This window comes from Suncus etruscus, chromosome 1 (assembly GCF_024139225.1).
Source record: "Suncus etruscus isolate mSunEtr1 chromosome 1, mSunEtr1.pri.cur, whole genome shotgun sequence".
In the NCBI taxonomy this organism is placed as follows: Eukaryota; Metazoa; Chordata; class Mammalia; order Eulipotyphla; family Soricidae; genus Suncus; species Suncus etruscus.
In genome coordinates this window covers 157,780,747-157,794,054 of record NC_064848.1, presented here as the reverse complement: position 1 = coordinate 157,794,054, position 13,308 = coordinate 157,780,747, and the positions used below count along the sequence as shown (strand labels likewise).

Sequence of the window (13,308 nt, the reverse complement as noted above, 5' to 3'; positions counted from 1 at the left end):
TACCTTATACTAACTCTGAATTTCACTAAAGCATTGTAAGTGGCTATGCTTCATGAGCACCCTGGCCTCATGGGACTGCTTCAGAGCAGCCTGGGTGGAGGCCTTGGGTGAGATTTCAGGCTTGCAGCTTGGCTTTGCTTCTGTGCTGCCATTTCTGTGAACAAAGCACAGGTAGCATTTAGGGTGTTGTGCCATTGGCTCCAGTGGGCATCCAATCAGTTTTGGGCTTCATTTGTAAGACTCTGGGATACAGTTTATGTTTTATCAGGGACTTCCTTTGCCTAGAGGCACACTGGGTGGGACCAGGGTTTTCTTGTTACAGCAGGCTAAGAGAAGATAGTGTAACTGGTACATGAAATCCAATACCTTTCTGTATGGTATTTATGTGCAGAAGGTCTCTGTGTCCAGGTTCTATGAAACTGGGGAAGAGTCCAGATAAATCATAGCCCAGAGCTGCTTCTAGTCTGTTGTTCCTTCTGGTACTTTTCCTGTTCATACCTTTAAAGTTCTGGGGCAGTCTTCCAGCTTCCAGGTCTCCTGGCACAGCTCTCCTGGCCCTAGGAGGATTTGGAAACAGTGATCATACTTCATGGTGCTGCTGGAACTAACAGCGTGTGGCTTTCCTTGCAGGATGACTATATCCCCTACCCCAGCATTGATGAGGTAGGAGCCTGCTGGCCACACTGCATCTTGTGTGCATTGGTCTTTGGGGTGGAGCTAGGAAACTGATGGGGATGGTCCTTGTCCAGTCCCATGTCACACCAAATCTGGGAGTAGGACTTGAAGTCCTGAGGCTGCTTCCTGCCTTTTGCTTTGTGATTTCTACTTGGCCCTGCTTGCTTTGGAGGCTTTGATCCAATCTTCTCTCTGGGGGGCTAGGGAGACTGGAAATGGTTTGGGCCTTAGAAAAGAGCCTCATGTTATTGCCTTTACCTGCTAATGTGAGTCTCCCTTTTCTGGAGAGTTTCAGAGGTGGTTGGGGCCCAACTTCTGGTGTTCATCTCACCCCCTTCCTAGATTATAAGCAAGCAGGACCCTCCCTTTGCTTCCAGGTGGTGGAGAAGGGAGGCCCTTATCCCTTGATTGTCCTGCCTCAGTTTGGGGGCTATTGGATTGAGGACCCGGAGAATGTGGGCACGCCAACCTCGCTGGGCAGCAGTATCTGTGAGGAGGATGAAGAGGATGGCCTCAGCCCCAGCACTTTCGGCTATAAACTTGAATGCAAAAGCGAGGCCAGGGCCTACCGCAGACACTTTCTTGGGAAGGTGAGTGGGGTGACGGGAGACAGCTGTGGGAGGATAAGTAATGTAATGGGGTACCCAGCCTTCCTTTCCTATACCTTTTCCCTTCTCTTTCCTCCCCTGTCCTGCAACTGGCCACATGCTGGAGAAGTCTATTGGCTGTACTGGGGGCAGGGGGAGGCCAGGCATGTACAAGAAGCTCTGCATTTTGGGGCAGCTCAGGGAAGTAATTTATTGTTGCACCCCTGCCCCTTCTGGGTAAGGACTGCAGGAGGCGATAAGTAGCATTTGAATGAGAAGGAGGGTAGAAGGGGAAATTATGGGGGTCTCTATTTTCATCTAGAACTGTACAGCTTTCAATGCCCTCAATCAAGCAGGTCCCCATTGATGTTTGTACTGGATTGTATGCTGTGAGCATCTGATTGCTTAAAGTGTCAACGTGGTTTTTCTTTTTATTTAAATTTTTAAATATTTATTTTTTGGCCACATCTGCTGTGGTGCTCAGGGATCATTCCTGGCAGTGCTGTGGGGGGACTATATAGGATGCTGAGGATTGAATTCGGATCAGCTGCATGCAAGGCAAACACCCTACCTGTTGTGCTATCACTGACCTAACATAGTCTTTCTTTAAAGATATTCTGATTTCAGACTTGCCAGGCATGTCAGAATTTGGAAGTTTCCCACTTGCCCTGGGAAGCTTTATGGTCCTATGGGGAGGAGCTCTATTGGTTTTTTTTTTTTTTTTTTTTGGTTTTTGGGCCACACCCAGCGGTGCTCAGGGGTTATTCCTGGCTGTCTGCTCAGAAATAGCTCCTGGCAGGCACGGGGGACCATATGGGACACTGGGATTCGAACCAACCACCTTTGGTCCTGGATTGGCTGCTTGCAAGGCAAACGCCGCTGTGCTATCTCTCCGGGCCCTCTATTGGGTTCTTAAAAGAGTTCTTAAAACTCAGTTTCCAGTTGCTGGGTAGACTCTCAGAGTGGGGAGAAGAATTCTGATCCAGAGGCCCTCTCAACACCCTTCTGGTGGTGGCACCAGGCTCCCTTCTCCCTTTAGTCCCAGAAATAATCTGAATTAAAGGCAAGAAGATAGACTTGATATCTTCTGCTAAAGAGTTTGTGTTTCAGGGCTGGAGATAGAGAGATAGTACAGCAGGTAGGGCATTTGCCTTACAAGCTGTTCACCTGTTTGAATCCTTGGCACCATGTATAGTTCTCTAAACCCTACCAAGAGTGGTTCCCAAGCACAGGATTAGGAATACATCCAGAGCACAGGTGTGTATAGCCCAAAATGGGGAGGAGACAAATTTGAGCTTCTTTTAAGACAGACATGCAGTTGAGCTCTTGTTGCTTACTGGCTATAAGCTATTACTTAATGCTTTGACTCCGGTGCTACCATTTGTGTTAATTAAGCCATGTGCATGTGTGAGCCCTGGTAGTATGTGCCATTGCCAACTTGTTAATTTCTCAGAACATCACTTTACCCATCCAAGAAATGGGGATGATCCACAATAAAGGAGATAATCAGTGTTAAGTCCTTAGCCCACTGGCACATTCTGAAGACTGAGTAGGTGGCACCTATTACAATGATTATCTTTCCTCATCCTCACATTCCCATAACAACCCCAGTAGTGATATTTTTTTCCTGATACTATGGGGTTTCTCTCTCTCAGTGAAGGTAGTATTGTTTTTTGTGGGGAGGAATACCTTCTTCCCACTAATGTCTGACTTCTGTCTCTAGGATCATCTAAACTTTTACTGTACCGGCAGCAGTCTGGGGAACCTGCTTCTGTCCATCAAGTGTGAAGAAGTTGAAGGCATTGAGTACCTGCGCATCATTCTCAGGTGGGGAGGCCACTCCCAGAAACTCCTGTCTCCCCAGTCTGGTCTGCATGTGCTAGGAGGGACAGACTGCTGCAAACCTGGAGTTGAGCCAGAGCTGCCAGCAGGGAATCTAGGTGTTGGTAACCAGCTAGTGGCACAAACCTCATAATGGATTCAACTCTAAGGTCTCCACTGACATATCTGCCTGCCCTTCTCTCAGGTGGGGTACTGTGGATTTGAAGTGCAGGGGATGGAAGAGTGGGGATAGCTCTTTCTACTGACTGACAGTAGTTACCATCCTGGGAGACAGTTTGCCCAAATACCATTTGTGGTGAGCCTGCAGTATTGGCACAGATTGCAAGCATCTATCTGTGTTTGCTGGGCTCTCTGAGATGGAGTAGGGGGCACAGCAGGAACTCTGAAAAAGACAAGGTATCTCTTTGGATTATGTGCTCAGCAGAACAGTTTGGTTCCACTAATATTATTTTTCTCATTTTTGGTACTGAGGGTTGGACCCAGAGCTTTGTAGATACAAATTGTCACTCTACTGCTGAACTACAGCTTTGTCTCTCTCAATTAATATATTTTGTAAAATATCTTCTACCAGGAGTTGGTGTGATAGGTGCTAGGGATGTAATGATGACTTTATCAAGGTCCCTATTCTCTAAAGGTTCACCATGTAGTAAGAGAGAAAAACAGATTAAATGTATTATAGTCATCCTTTTATCTATATGCATAGCATTCTATGAACTTGCAATTTCTGTCTTATTTCTCTCTGCTCCTAGTGGGCTAGTGGAGAAGCAAAAAAGGCAAGTCTGAAGAGCAAGTGCCAGTGCTTACAAACAGGTGTTGTAAATTTGTCAGGCTCCCGTCCATATTTGTTGAGCTTAATTGCAACTTGGACCAATTATAGCCCAAAAGGTACTTGGACAAGAGCAATCACTTTGTTTAGCTCACATATTGAGATCAATATTGGAGGGAATACATAATTTTGCAATGGAAGAGGCAGATGGGTGGTATGAGAGGTTTTTTTTTTTTTTACACTAACCAACCTAGGTTTGATTTTTATCAAGAAAGGAAGCATTTTTTATTGTGATTCACTTGTATAGAAATCATATTCATAAGGCATAAGTAATTAATTTGGGAGAGACAGTTTTCCTCAGGGTATAATATTTGGATTCTCACCTCTAAATATGATTTTGAGTGAGAAACATCTATTAAAATAGTTTTATTACTTATTTAAAATATTGATCATATTTAGGTTAGGAGTTTTGAATATGATGATGAATGCAAAGATCTGGTCCTCTTTTACTAGTGGAACATTACATTAGTTCTGAAAACTACAGAAAGTTGTCAAGAATACAACATCCTTTGATGATTAAAAACATTTTTATTTAATCTTTTGATCATTTAGGGTAAAAAGATCAGGCGATATTTGGACTTGAATTCTTAGTTCTCCACCCATAGAATGTAGGGGAATATATGCAATTGGAGATTTGGGGGAACTCCATATTCTTTAGAAATTATAATGATCCACCCTAACAACACAAAAATTCCATACAAAAATCCCTTCCTCACACCTATATTCATTGCAGCACTATTTACAATAGCCAGAATCTGGAAACAACCAAGATGCTCTTCAACAGATGAATGGCTAAAGAAACTGTGATATATACATATACATGATGGGATATTATGCAGCCATCAGGAGAGATGAAGCTATGATCTTTTCCTACATATGGATGTACATGGAATCTATTATGCTGAGTGAAATAAGTCAGAGGGAGAGAGACTCACACACAGAATAGTCTCACTCATCTATGGGCTTTAAGAAAAATAAAAGACATTATTGAAATAATTTCCAGAGATGAGGGCCGGAAGAACCAGCTCACAATATGAAGCTCATCACAAAGAGTGGTGAATGCAGTTAGAGAAATAACTACACTGAGAATTACCATAACAATGTCAATGAGTGAGAGAAGTAGAAAGTCTGTCTCGAATACAGGTGGTGGGGGGGAGAAGGGGGCATTGGTGATGGGAATGTTGCACTGGTGAAGGGAGGTGTTCTTTTTATGATTGAAACCCAACTACAATCATGTTTGTAATCATGGTGTTTAAATAAAGATATTAAAAATTATAATGATCCCTGGATAATTAGGAATCTTTCTAGAAGGAAGTATTTTTGTTCTTTTGGATTATCAGCATTGTAAATTACTGCCATGGGGGACCCTAGGTAAAAGTTCAAATGTGACTGCTAGTGCTTGGAATGTAGTTCTGGGGTAAAGCACTTGCCTTGCATGTACAAGACCCCAACTTTGAACTTTTAACCAACCAGTCAAATAAGACAAACATATATGAGACTATCTCAAATAGAAAGCCATTTAAGTGGGGTGTTGGAGAGAAGCCAACATCTAGAAAATTGCATAATTATATCATATATTTGGCTTGAAAGCCAGATCAAATTGAAGACCAAGCATAAAAAACATAGGCCTTATAGCTTAGTAGCTTTACCAGACATACAAAAAGAGAAATTATCCAGAGATGTAATTTCCCTTCTGGCAGGGACCCCCCATCCCAGCTTTTTTTCTCATTCCCCACTGGCTTCTTGATTACTTAATTAATGTCAAAAACAGAATGACCAGCTTTCCAGCCTAGAATCTGTGAAGATTGTCTCTCTATCTCTCTGTGTGTTTTGAAGATTGCCTAATTGACTCTCTCTCTGTGTCATGAGAATAGCCAAAATGAATCTACCCACCTTTTGGAAACAAATAACAAACCTGATTTCTACCTGTTTTTGGTTTTTGGGCCATACCGGTGACATTCAGGGGTTACTCCTGGCTATGTGTTCAGAAATTGCTCCTGGCTTGGGGACTATATGGGACACCAGGGGATGAAACTGTGGTCCATCCTAGGTTAGCCGCGTGCAAGGCAAACGCCCACCACTTGCACTACTGCTCCGGCCCCTGATTTCTACCATTTTATTTCTACCTTTCTATAAAGAAGTAAAAAATCCTTCCAGGTGGATGGAAGAAAAGGTTCTATGCCTAAGAAAGCAGAACAGCACTTAGAAGAAGGTCAGGAGTAACTGTTTTGAAAAGGATCTACTATAGAAAGCCAAGTTCTATTTTAGCAAACTTTTAGAAAAAAAATAAGGAAGAAAAGAAGAAAACAATACAGATGAAAGGTTGGCCAAGTTAAGGAAATAATATATGAAAAGTCAAATGGGAAAAAAGAATTTTAAGTGGCATTAGAAACAGCCTCTAGGAGAATCTATTTTATGAAAAGCTCAGTAAGTTAAGAACAAGCTTAAGGGGCCACAGTGATGGTTCAGTCAGTAGACTAAGCATATGCTTTGCACACCGGAGCTCTTGTCTTCTGTTCTTGGAAACTTCTTGGTCTTCTCAGCATTGTTGGGAACAATCTATAAGCTCCAAGATGGGAGCAGCCTCTGAGCACTGCCAGTCATGGTTCACAAACACCTCCTTCCTAAATAAAGAGCAAGCTTAGGAAGTGATCACATAATTCAAAGGAAAACATAGAATGAAGTTTTGATGATGATACAATATGTAGTGAGCAGGAATAAAACATGGTAACTGATGTTCTTTGAATGAAGATTTAATTCTGCAGATCAAAATGATTCATCCAGCATCAGAAAAAAACAAAAGAGATAAAATGATTAGATGGGTAAATTGGATGAAAATTCCATAGATATAAAGACACTGTTAGAATGAAAATACTTCAAATAATAAAGACAAAAGACATATACACACAGAAAATAAAAAAGTGAATAATAATAAAATACATATAGAAGTAAGTCTGAGTGCATAGAAAATTATGATAAATATAAATACATGAAACTTTACTATTAAATAACATATTGTTTTATTTCTTCAAAAATTCTTACAAATCAATGTAAAAGATAAGAGAGAAAAATAAAGGGGCCAGAGCACTGGTGCAACGGTAGGGTTGCACATGGCTGACCTAGGATAGACGGTGGTTTGCTCCCCCAGCATCACATATGGTCCCCCAAGCCAGGAGTGATTTCCGAGCACATAGCCAGGAGTAACCCCTAAGTGTCACCGAGTGTGGTCCTAAAACAAACAAAAACAAACAAACAAACACACTAAAAAGGTGTTTGTGGCAGTTTTGTTTTGTGTTTGCATAGGCATAGCAAAATATGGGGAAAATAGAAAGGAAAAACCTTTGGCCTAAAAGCAGGGAGACCTTACCCATGAAACATCGTCTATAAGACCAACTTCAGTCTCGGGCATACTAACCCCAACATCTTTCTCTGAGGTCCTAGTGAAAGCTCTTCACAATCACAGTTGTTGTGGTCAGGTTTCTATAGTTAGAGATCCTGGTTTTTGTACAGAGCCTTTGGTAAAGTCAGGGTGACAGGGAGCATCTGGTTTCATCTCACTATTAGGTGGCAATGCAGGGACCCCTGCCCTGAAAGAATGCTTTTGCTGTTACCAAGTCATTGGGGTTCCATATGAACACACTCTGGAGTAAGTTGATGTCAGGGCAGCATTAGGGCCTTCCCTAGTAAAAGACTGATTCCTGGTGCTGATATAGAAAACCATGTTGGTTTCATGGAAGGGATCCAAGGTTCAGGGGTGAATGGTCAATGTTTGATCTTCTGGAGCCCAAGACTAGGCACTGTTAAATAACCTTGGAAATTCTTTATATATTTAAGGACTAATATTTATTTTCTGTGAACTATTTATAAACTTTACTTAAAAATTGAGTTATTTGTCAAAATTTCTTTTTTTTTTTCTTTTTTTTTGTTTTTTTTTGGTCACACTCGGCAGCGCTCAGGGGTTACTCCTGACTCTACGCTCAGAGATCGGCCCTGGCAGGCTCAGGGGACCATATGGGATGCCTGGATTTGAACCACTATCCTTCTGCATGCAAGGCAAACACCTTACTTCCATGCTATCTCTCCGGCCTCTATTTGTCAAAATTTCTATTAAGTAAATTTATAGTAGGTAAAGCTCTTGCCTGGTATGTGAAAAACGTGGGTTAGATCCTAGGCACCACCTATGATCTGGAGTAATCCCTGAACACAGCTGGTATGGCCCCCAAAAAAGAAAAAATATTTGTAAGTAGTTATTGCTGTTATTATTATTATTTAGTTTTTGGGTCATAGCCGGTGGGGCTCTGACATTACTCCTGGCTATGTGCTTAGAAATCACTTCTGGCAGGTTCAGGGGGACTATATGGGATGCTGAAGATCAAACTTGGATCAGCCATATGCAAGGCAAAGGCCTTACCCATACCTGTTGTGTTACTGCTCCAGCCCAGCATTTTTCTCCCCAGTAACATCTCTGCACTATACTCCCCCCCCCAATTTGTGAAATAGTGATGGTATTATCTACCTTACAATTGTTGGATACTTATGATATGCCAGAACCTGTCTGAAGTATAGTGACTTCCTAACAGTGATAGCAGTTGATAATAATATTATTCTTAATAAAAGTGAGAGAGGTATTAACATTAAATTTAAATTTGTAAGTAGAAATAAAACAAACATGAGACTTGATTAATCTAGTTAATTCTTTAGGAGGAATAAAGCAGTGACGAAATTCATTACTAGCTGGCCAAATAGAGATAAAGAGAATAAAAAAGATATGAAATTGGGCTCCAGAAAAGCATAGAACCACAGATAGAAAGAAAATCAAACAATTATTTTTTACTTTTTTAGGTCACATCTGGCCATGCTCAGGGGTTACTCCTGGCTTTGCACTCAGAAATTGCTCCTGACAGGCTCGGGGGGGGGGGGGGCACATGAGATGCCGGGTATCGGACCTGGGTCCATCCCAGGTCATCTGTGTGCAAGGGAAATGCCTTACCACTATGCTATCGCTCCAACCCTGAAGATCAAATGATCATTAGTAGATGTTAAGTTTAACCCATATTGTTAACTTGAAAATTAATTGAAACAAATGCCTGTCCAGGAAAGTACATGCTATTACATGTAATATAACAAGAGGTTAAACCCTGAGCATGTCAGTAACTATTGAATGAATCAAAAAGTCTCTTTCCAAAAGGAACAGATTCAGTGCTGTTTAGACTGTTCAAGAGGAAAGATGAATATGAATAGCTACCATTTTTAGTAACTCTTTAATTGTTACGTTAAAGGTGTAACTTTTAGATTTAAGATTCTCATGAAAAATATCAGACAAGGATTCCTGCTTTCCCTCTGTGGGAGGCTTCCTGATTTTTTCTTTCTTTTATTCTCTTGAATAACATCTTTTCTAAGTTTGGCAAGTGGAAAGGAAAAAAAATAAGACAAATAGATTTAAGGAGAGGCCAATATTTCTTGTTAATATGAAAATGTTCTGAACAAAATACTAGTCCCAGAAACTCAAATCCAAATAGCCTATTAAAGTATTGTTCACTGTGATCGAGTTACTTTAGAAGTGCAGGAATGGTTAATATTAGCCAATTCATTTACTTATTCTGTATTTGTTTAATCAATGGTTAATAGTGCCAGACTTTCTTGAGGGTTAAAGATACTGTGAAGGGCAAACTTTAATCTTGTTACTTAGCTGTAGAAAGCATTAAGTATGTGTTATAGTCTCATTCCTGTTTTCATTCTTACTCATCCTCACATGAACTTAGGCTATTATAGCCTAGTGAGGGTGGTCCAAAGTTAGTTATGGGAGAACTAAAACAAATTCAAAACAGCTTGAATGTGGAATGTGTGTCTGAACATGTCTGTATGTATAAGTCTATGTAAGATTGAGAGACTGTGTTGGAAAGGTAAAGAAAAACTGATTCAAGTATGGACTATGTCTAGGAATGTGGGTTTCATCTAAGCACAGAAAGAGCCAATGAAAGGTGAGTTTTTGGTTTGATTTACATTGTCAAATAAGGCCAGAATAAAGAGAAGGGCTTGGAGGGAAGGCAAGGGCAGATAAGAAGATGAGGAGCTGGAGAGATAGCACAGCGGTAGGACATTTGCCTTGCATGCAGCTGACCCAGGATGGACCTGGGTTGATTCCCGGCATCCCATATGGTCCCCCGAGCCTGCCAGGAGTGATTTCTGAGCGCAGAGCCAGGAGTAACCCCTGCCGCTGGGTGTGGCTCAAAAACCAAAAAAAAAAAAGAAGAAGAAGAAAGAGGAAGATGAGTCAGGAGTCTGTCTGATGAGTTGGATGATTATCATCTCAGGGATCATCCAGGCCAACAAGTTATATGACGTGAATGTTGTATAGACCAGAATTCCTGGGAGAAACTGAACCAGGGCACTTTGTACTGAGGAAAGAGAAGAATGAGTGGAAAATTTCAAAACACCTAGGGATACTGGTATTAGGAAAAACAACCCAAAATGTCAACAAATGAGCATTTCCTGGTGAGGTATAAATAATGCTGTACTTTCAAAATGACTTAAAATTAATATTTTAAAAATATAATGACTAACATATATATAAAGGATAATTAATTATGGTACAATGAGAGAACATAAATGACTTGAGAATGGATACATGTGGGTAGAAAATGCAAATAATTGAAATGATTATACATAAATTAGTTATTAATATAGAAATGTAGCATATGGATAAACTTAACTAGTACAGAGTCAACGATTAATTTGAATTTAAAGATGGTTTCAAAGCTGAATCCAGAATATACACAGATGCAGTTATAGGCTCTATGGATAAAGAAGATGCTGGGATGATGGGCTAAGATACCCAAGATCTTGCCACAATGGACTTCTAGAAGGAAATAATAGAAAAGTCAGAGGATAGGGCTGGAGAGATGATACAGGGAGCTAGGTGCTTGCCTTTCATGTGATTGACTCCATTTAGTCTATACAGCACTATATATAGTCTTCCCAAGCACTCCTTAGCACAGAGCTAGGAGTTGCTCCTGAATACTGCCAGGCATGGGTCCAAATTACAATTCCTGCCTTTTCCCCCTCCCCCAATCAAGAAGAAAGAGGTTTAGGTGCAGTAAAATATTGAGATATTTCTTTATTGAAGAAAGCATACACCAGGGTGCTTAGCATGACTTTAAAACAAAATAGAAGGGGCTGGAGAGATAGCATGGAGGTAAGGCATCTGTTTGCCTTGCATGCAGAAAGTCAGTGGTTCAAATCCCAGCATCCCATATGGTCCCTGAGCCTTCCAGGAGCGATTTCTGAGCATAGAGCCAGGAGTAACCCCTGAGTGCTGCTGGGTGTGACCCAGAAACCCAAAAACCAAAACCAAAACCAAAACCAAAATAGTACTTGTAGACATATAGAAGTAAAATGTTAGAACATGAAATATAAAGAAAAAATTAAAAGCTATTGAGAATAAAGACCCATACTCTGTAAACTGATGCTCACCAGACCAAGAGTAACTTCTTTAAAAAAAAAAAAGCAAATACGGGCCTGGAGAGGTAGCATGGAGGTAAGGCATTTGCTTCACATGTAGAAGGATGGTGGTTTGAATCTCGGCATCCCATATGGTCCCCCAGGAGTAAGTTCTGAGCATAGAGCCAGGAGTAACCCCTGAGCACTGCCGGGTGTGACCCAAAATCTAAAAAAAAAAAGAAAAAAAAGGCAAATACAAGTTTATAGATACTATGTAAGATGTTTAGATAATTAATACATTAGTCATCACAAAAACATTAAATATCAGGTTGTCATATGGATTTAAAACAGACCTATGTTCTGCTTATAAGAGATATATAAAGAAAAATGACATGAAAAGTTTTAAAATAAGGACATAGAAAAGATTAGAAAGTACTAATTAAACCTGTCCTAGCAAATTGATATGAGAGAAAAATAAGACTTTAGGGAAGAAAGCAGTAGAAGGTTCATGAAAACTTAACTTTGTAACTTGAGAATAATATGCTTCCTCCTTTCTTATGTTTTCTTGCCTATGCTGGTCTATTCCTCCTCTTTGATAGGTGGGAGCAAGAACTTGACAGATTTCCTATTCTTTCAACTCTTTCTCCTATAGCTAGCTGCTCTCATGTTATTTCTTTTGTCCCCTTGTTTTCAAATTCCTCTTGGACAGGCCACATGCTCCAGTGACTGGTGGCTAGTTTGGGGTCTAGTTAGATGTCACAATTCATCTTCAGTATAAGCTTATGTGCTTCCTCTTGGCCTTTATTAGAACAAAGGAATTACTTTGACTCCCTTGCTTATTTTTTGGGCCACACTTGGTGATGCTAAGGGGTTACTGGGATGCCAGGGACTGAAGGGTCAGCCACATGTAAGACAGAATTCCCACCTGCTGTACTATTTGCTTTGGCCCCTGATTCCTGTACTTTCTGACTGCCTTATTGATTTGATTTGTTTTGCTTCTGAATTTTTCAAACTCTAACTAGAGAAAGATTGCCATTACTGGCCCTTCAGATATCTCAACCTCTATGGTGATAGATCTATGGGTCTGTTATAGATCTAACCCCCAAGTGCTAACAATCATGAACTTGTTCTTAGTAAGTCTTGAAGTGAGAAAGGCAAAACACTGACAGTAGTATAAGGACAAGAACAGAGTCTATGATAGAGGGAGATTTCTCAGAAGTGATGGACAAATTAGACAAAAATTGTGAGAATATAGAAGATTTGCATGATACAAAGAACAAATTTGATCTTGTAACTTACATTTTTTAACTCAACAGAAGGAAAAAACCCACACTACTTTTAAACTCACATGGAACATGGAATTTTATGTCTATAAGTTAAGTCAGTGATACCATATATATATTATAGTTAAGGATAAATTAACAAATACTGAAAGAAAAATCTCATCCATTTTCGAAGTTTAAAAAGAAAAAAAACTCCTTTTAAATAACTCATGGCTAAAGGGAATACAACAAAAGGACTGACTAAATATTTAGAGCTCAGTGACAATGAAAATACCACCTATCAATGTGTGGGATGCAATTAAGTGGTACTTAGAGAAAGATGTAGAGTTCTAAATGTATTCATGAAAAAGAAGATTAAATGAGTAGATGCAAATCAGGAAGTTAGAAAAAGTATAGTAGAAAGAAAAAAAATAGAAAAAGCCCAGGAAAGAAAGAAAAAAGAACAAGGTAGTGAAAATAAAAAGATGATCAACAAACCAAAAAGCTATCTTTGGTAGAAATTAGTAATATAGACTCTTTCATCCCACCTCCCGACCCAAACTTGTTGAGGAAAACAGAGGAAAGATGTGAATAGACAGTGTTATGGCAATGAAAGGAAACTCACAACTACAAAGATAAAGTCTGATGAATACCAAAACAGCTTATACAAATGCAT

At 40.1% G+C, this 13,308-nt stretch overlaps 1 protein-coding gene across 3 annotated transcripts in view; it reads left to right on the top strand.

Annotated features, from left to right (window-relative positions):
- RAP1GAP2 (RAP1 GTPase activating protein 2) overlaps positions 1-13,308 on the top strand; it is a 263,550-nt gene that overhangs the window by 189,723 nt on the left and 60,519 nt on the right. For all 3 annotated transcript variants that reach the window (XM_049782321.1, XM_049782311.1, XM_049782302.1), the window contains 3 exons: positions 631-663; positions 1,053-1,265; positions 2,986-3,089. In XM_049782321.1, coding sequence (XP_049638278.1) covers positions 631-663; positions 1,053-1,265; positions 2,986-3,089 — 350 coding nt within the window. The remainder of the gene's footprint in view (positions 1-630; positions 664-1,052; positions 1,266-2,985; positions 3,090-13,308) is intronic.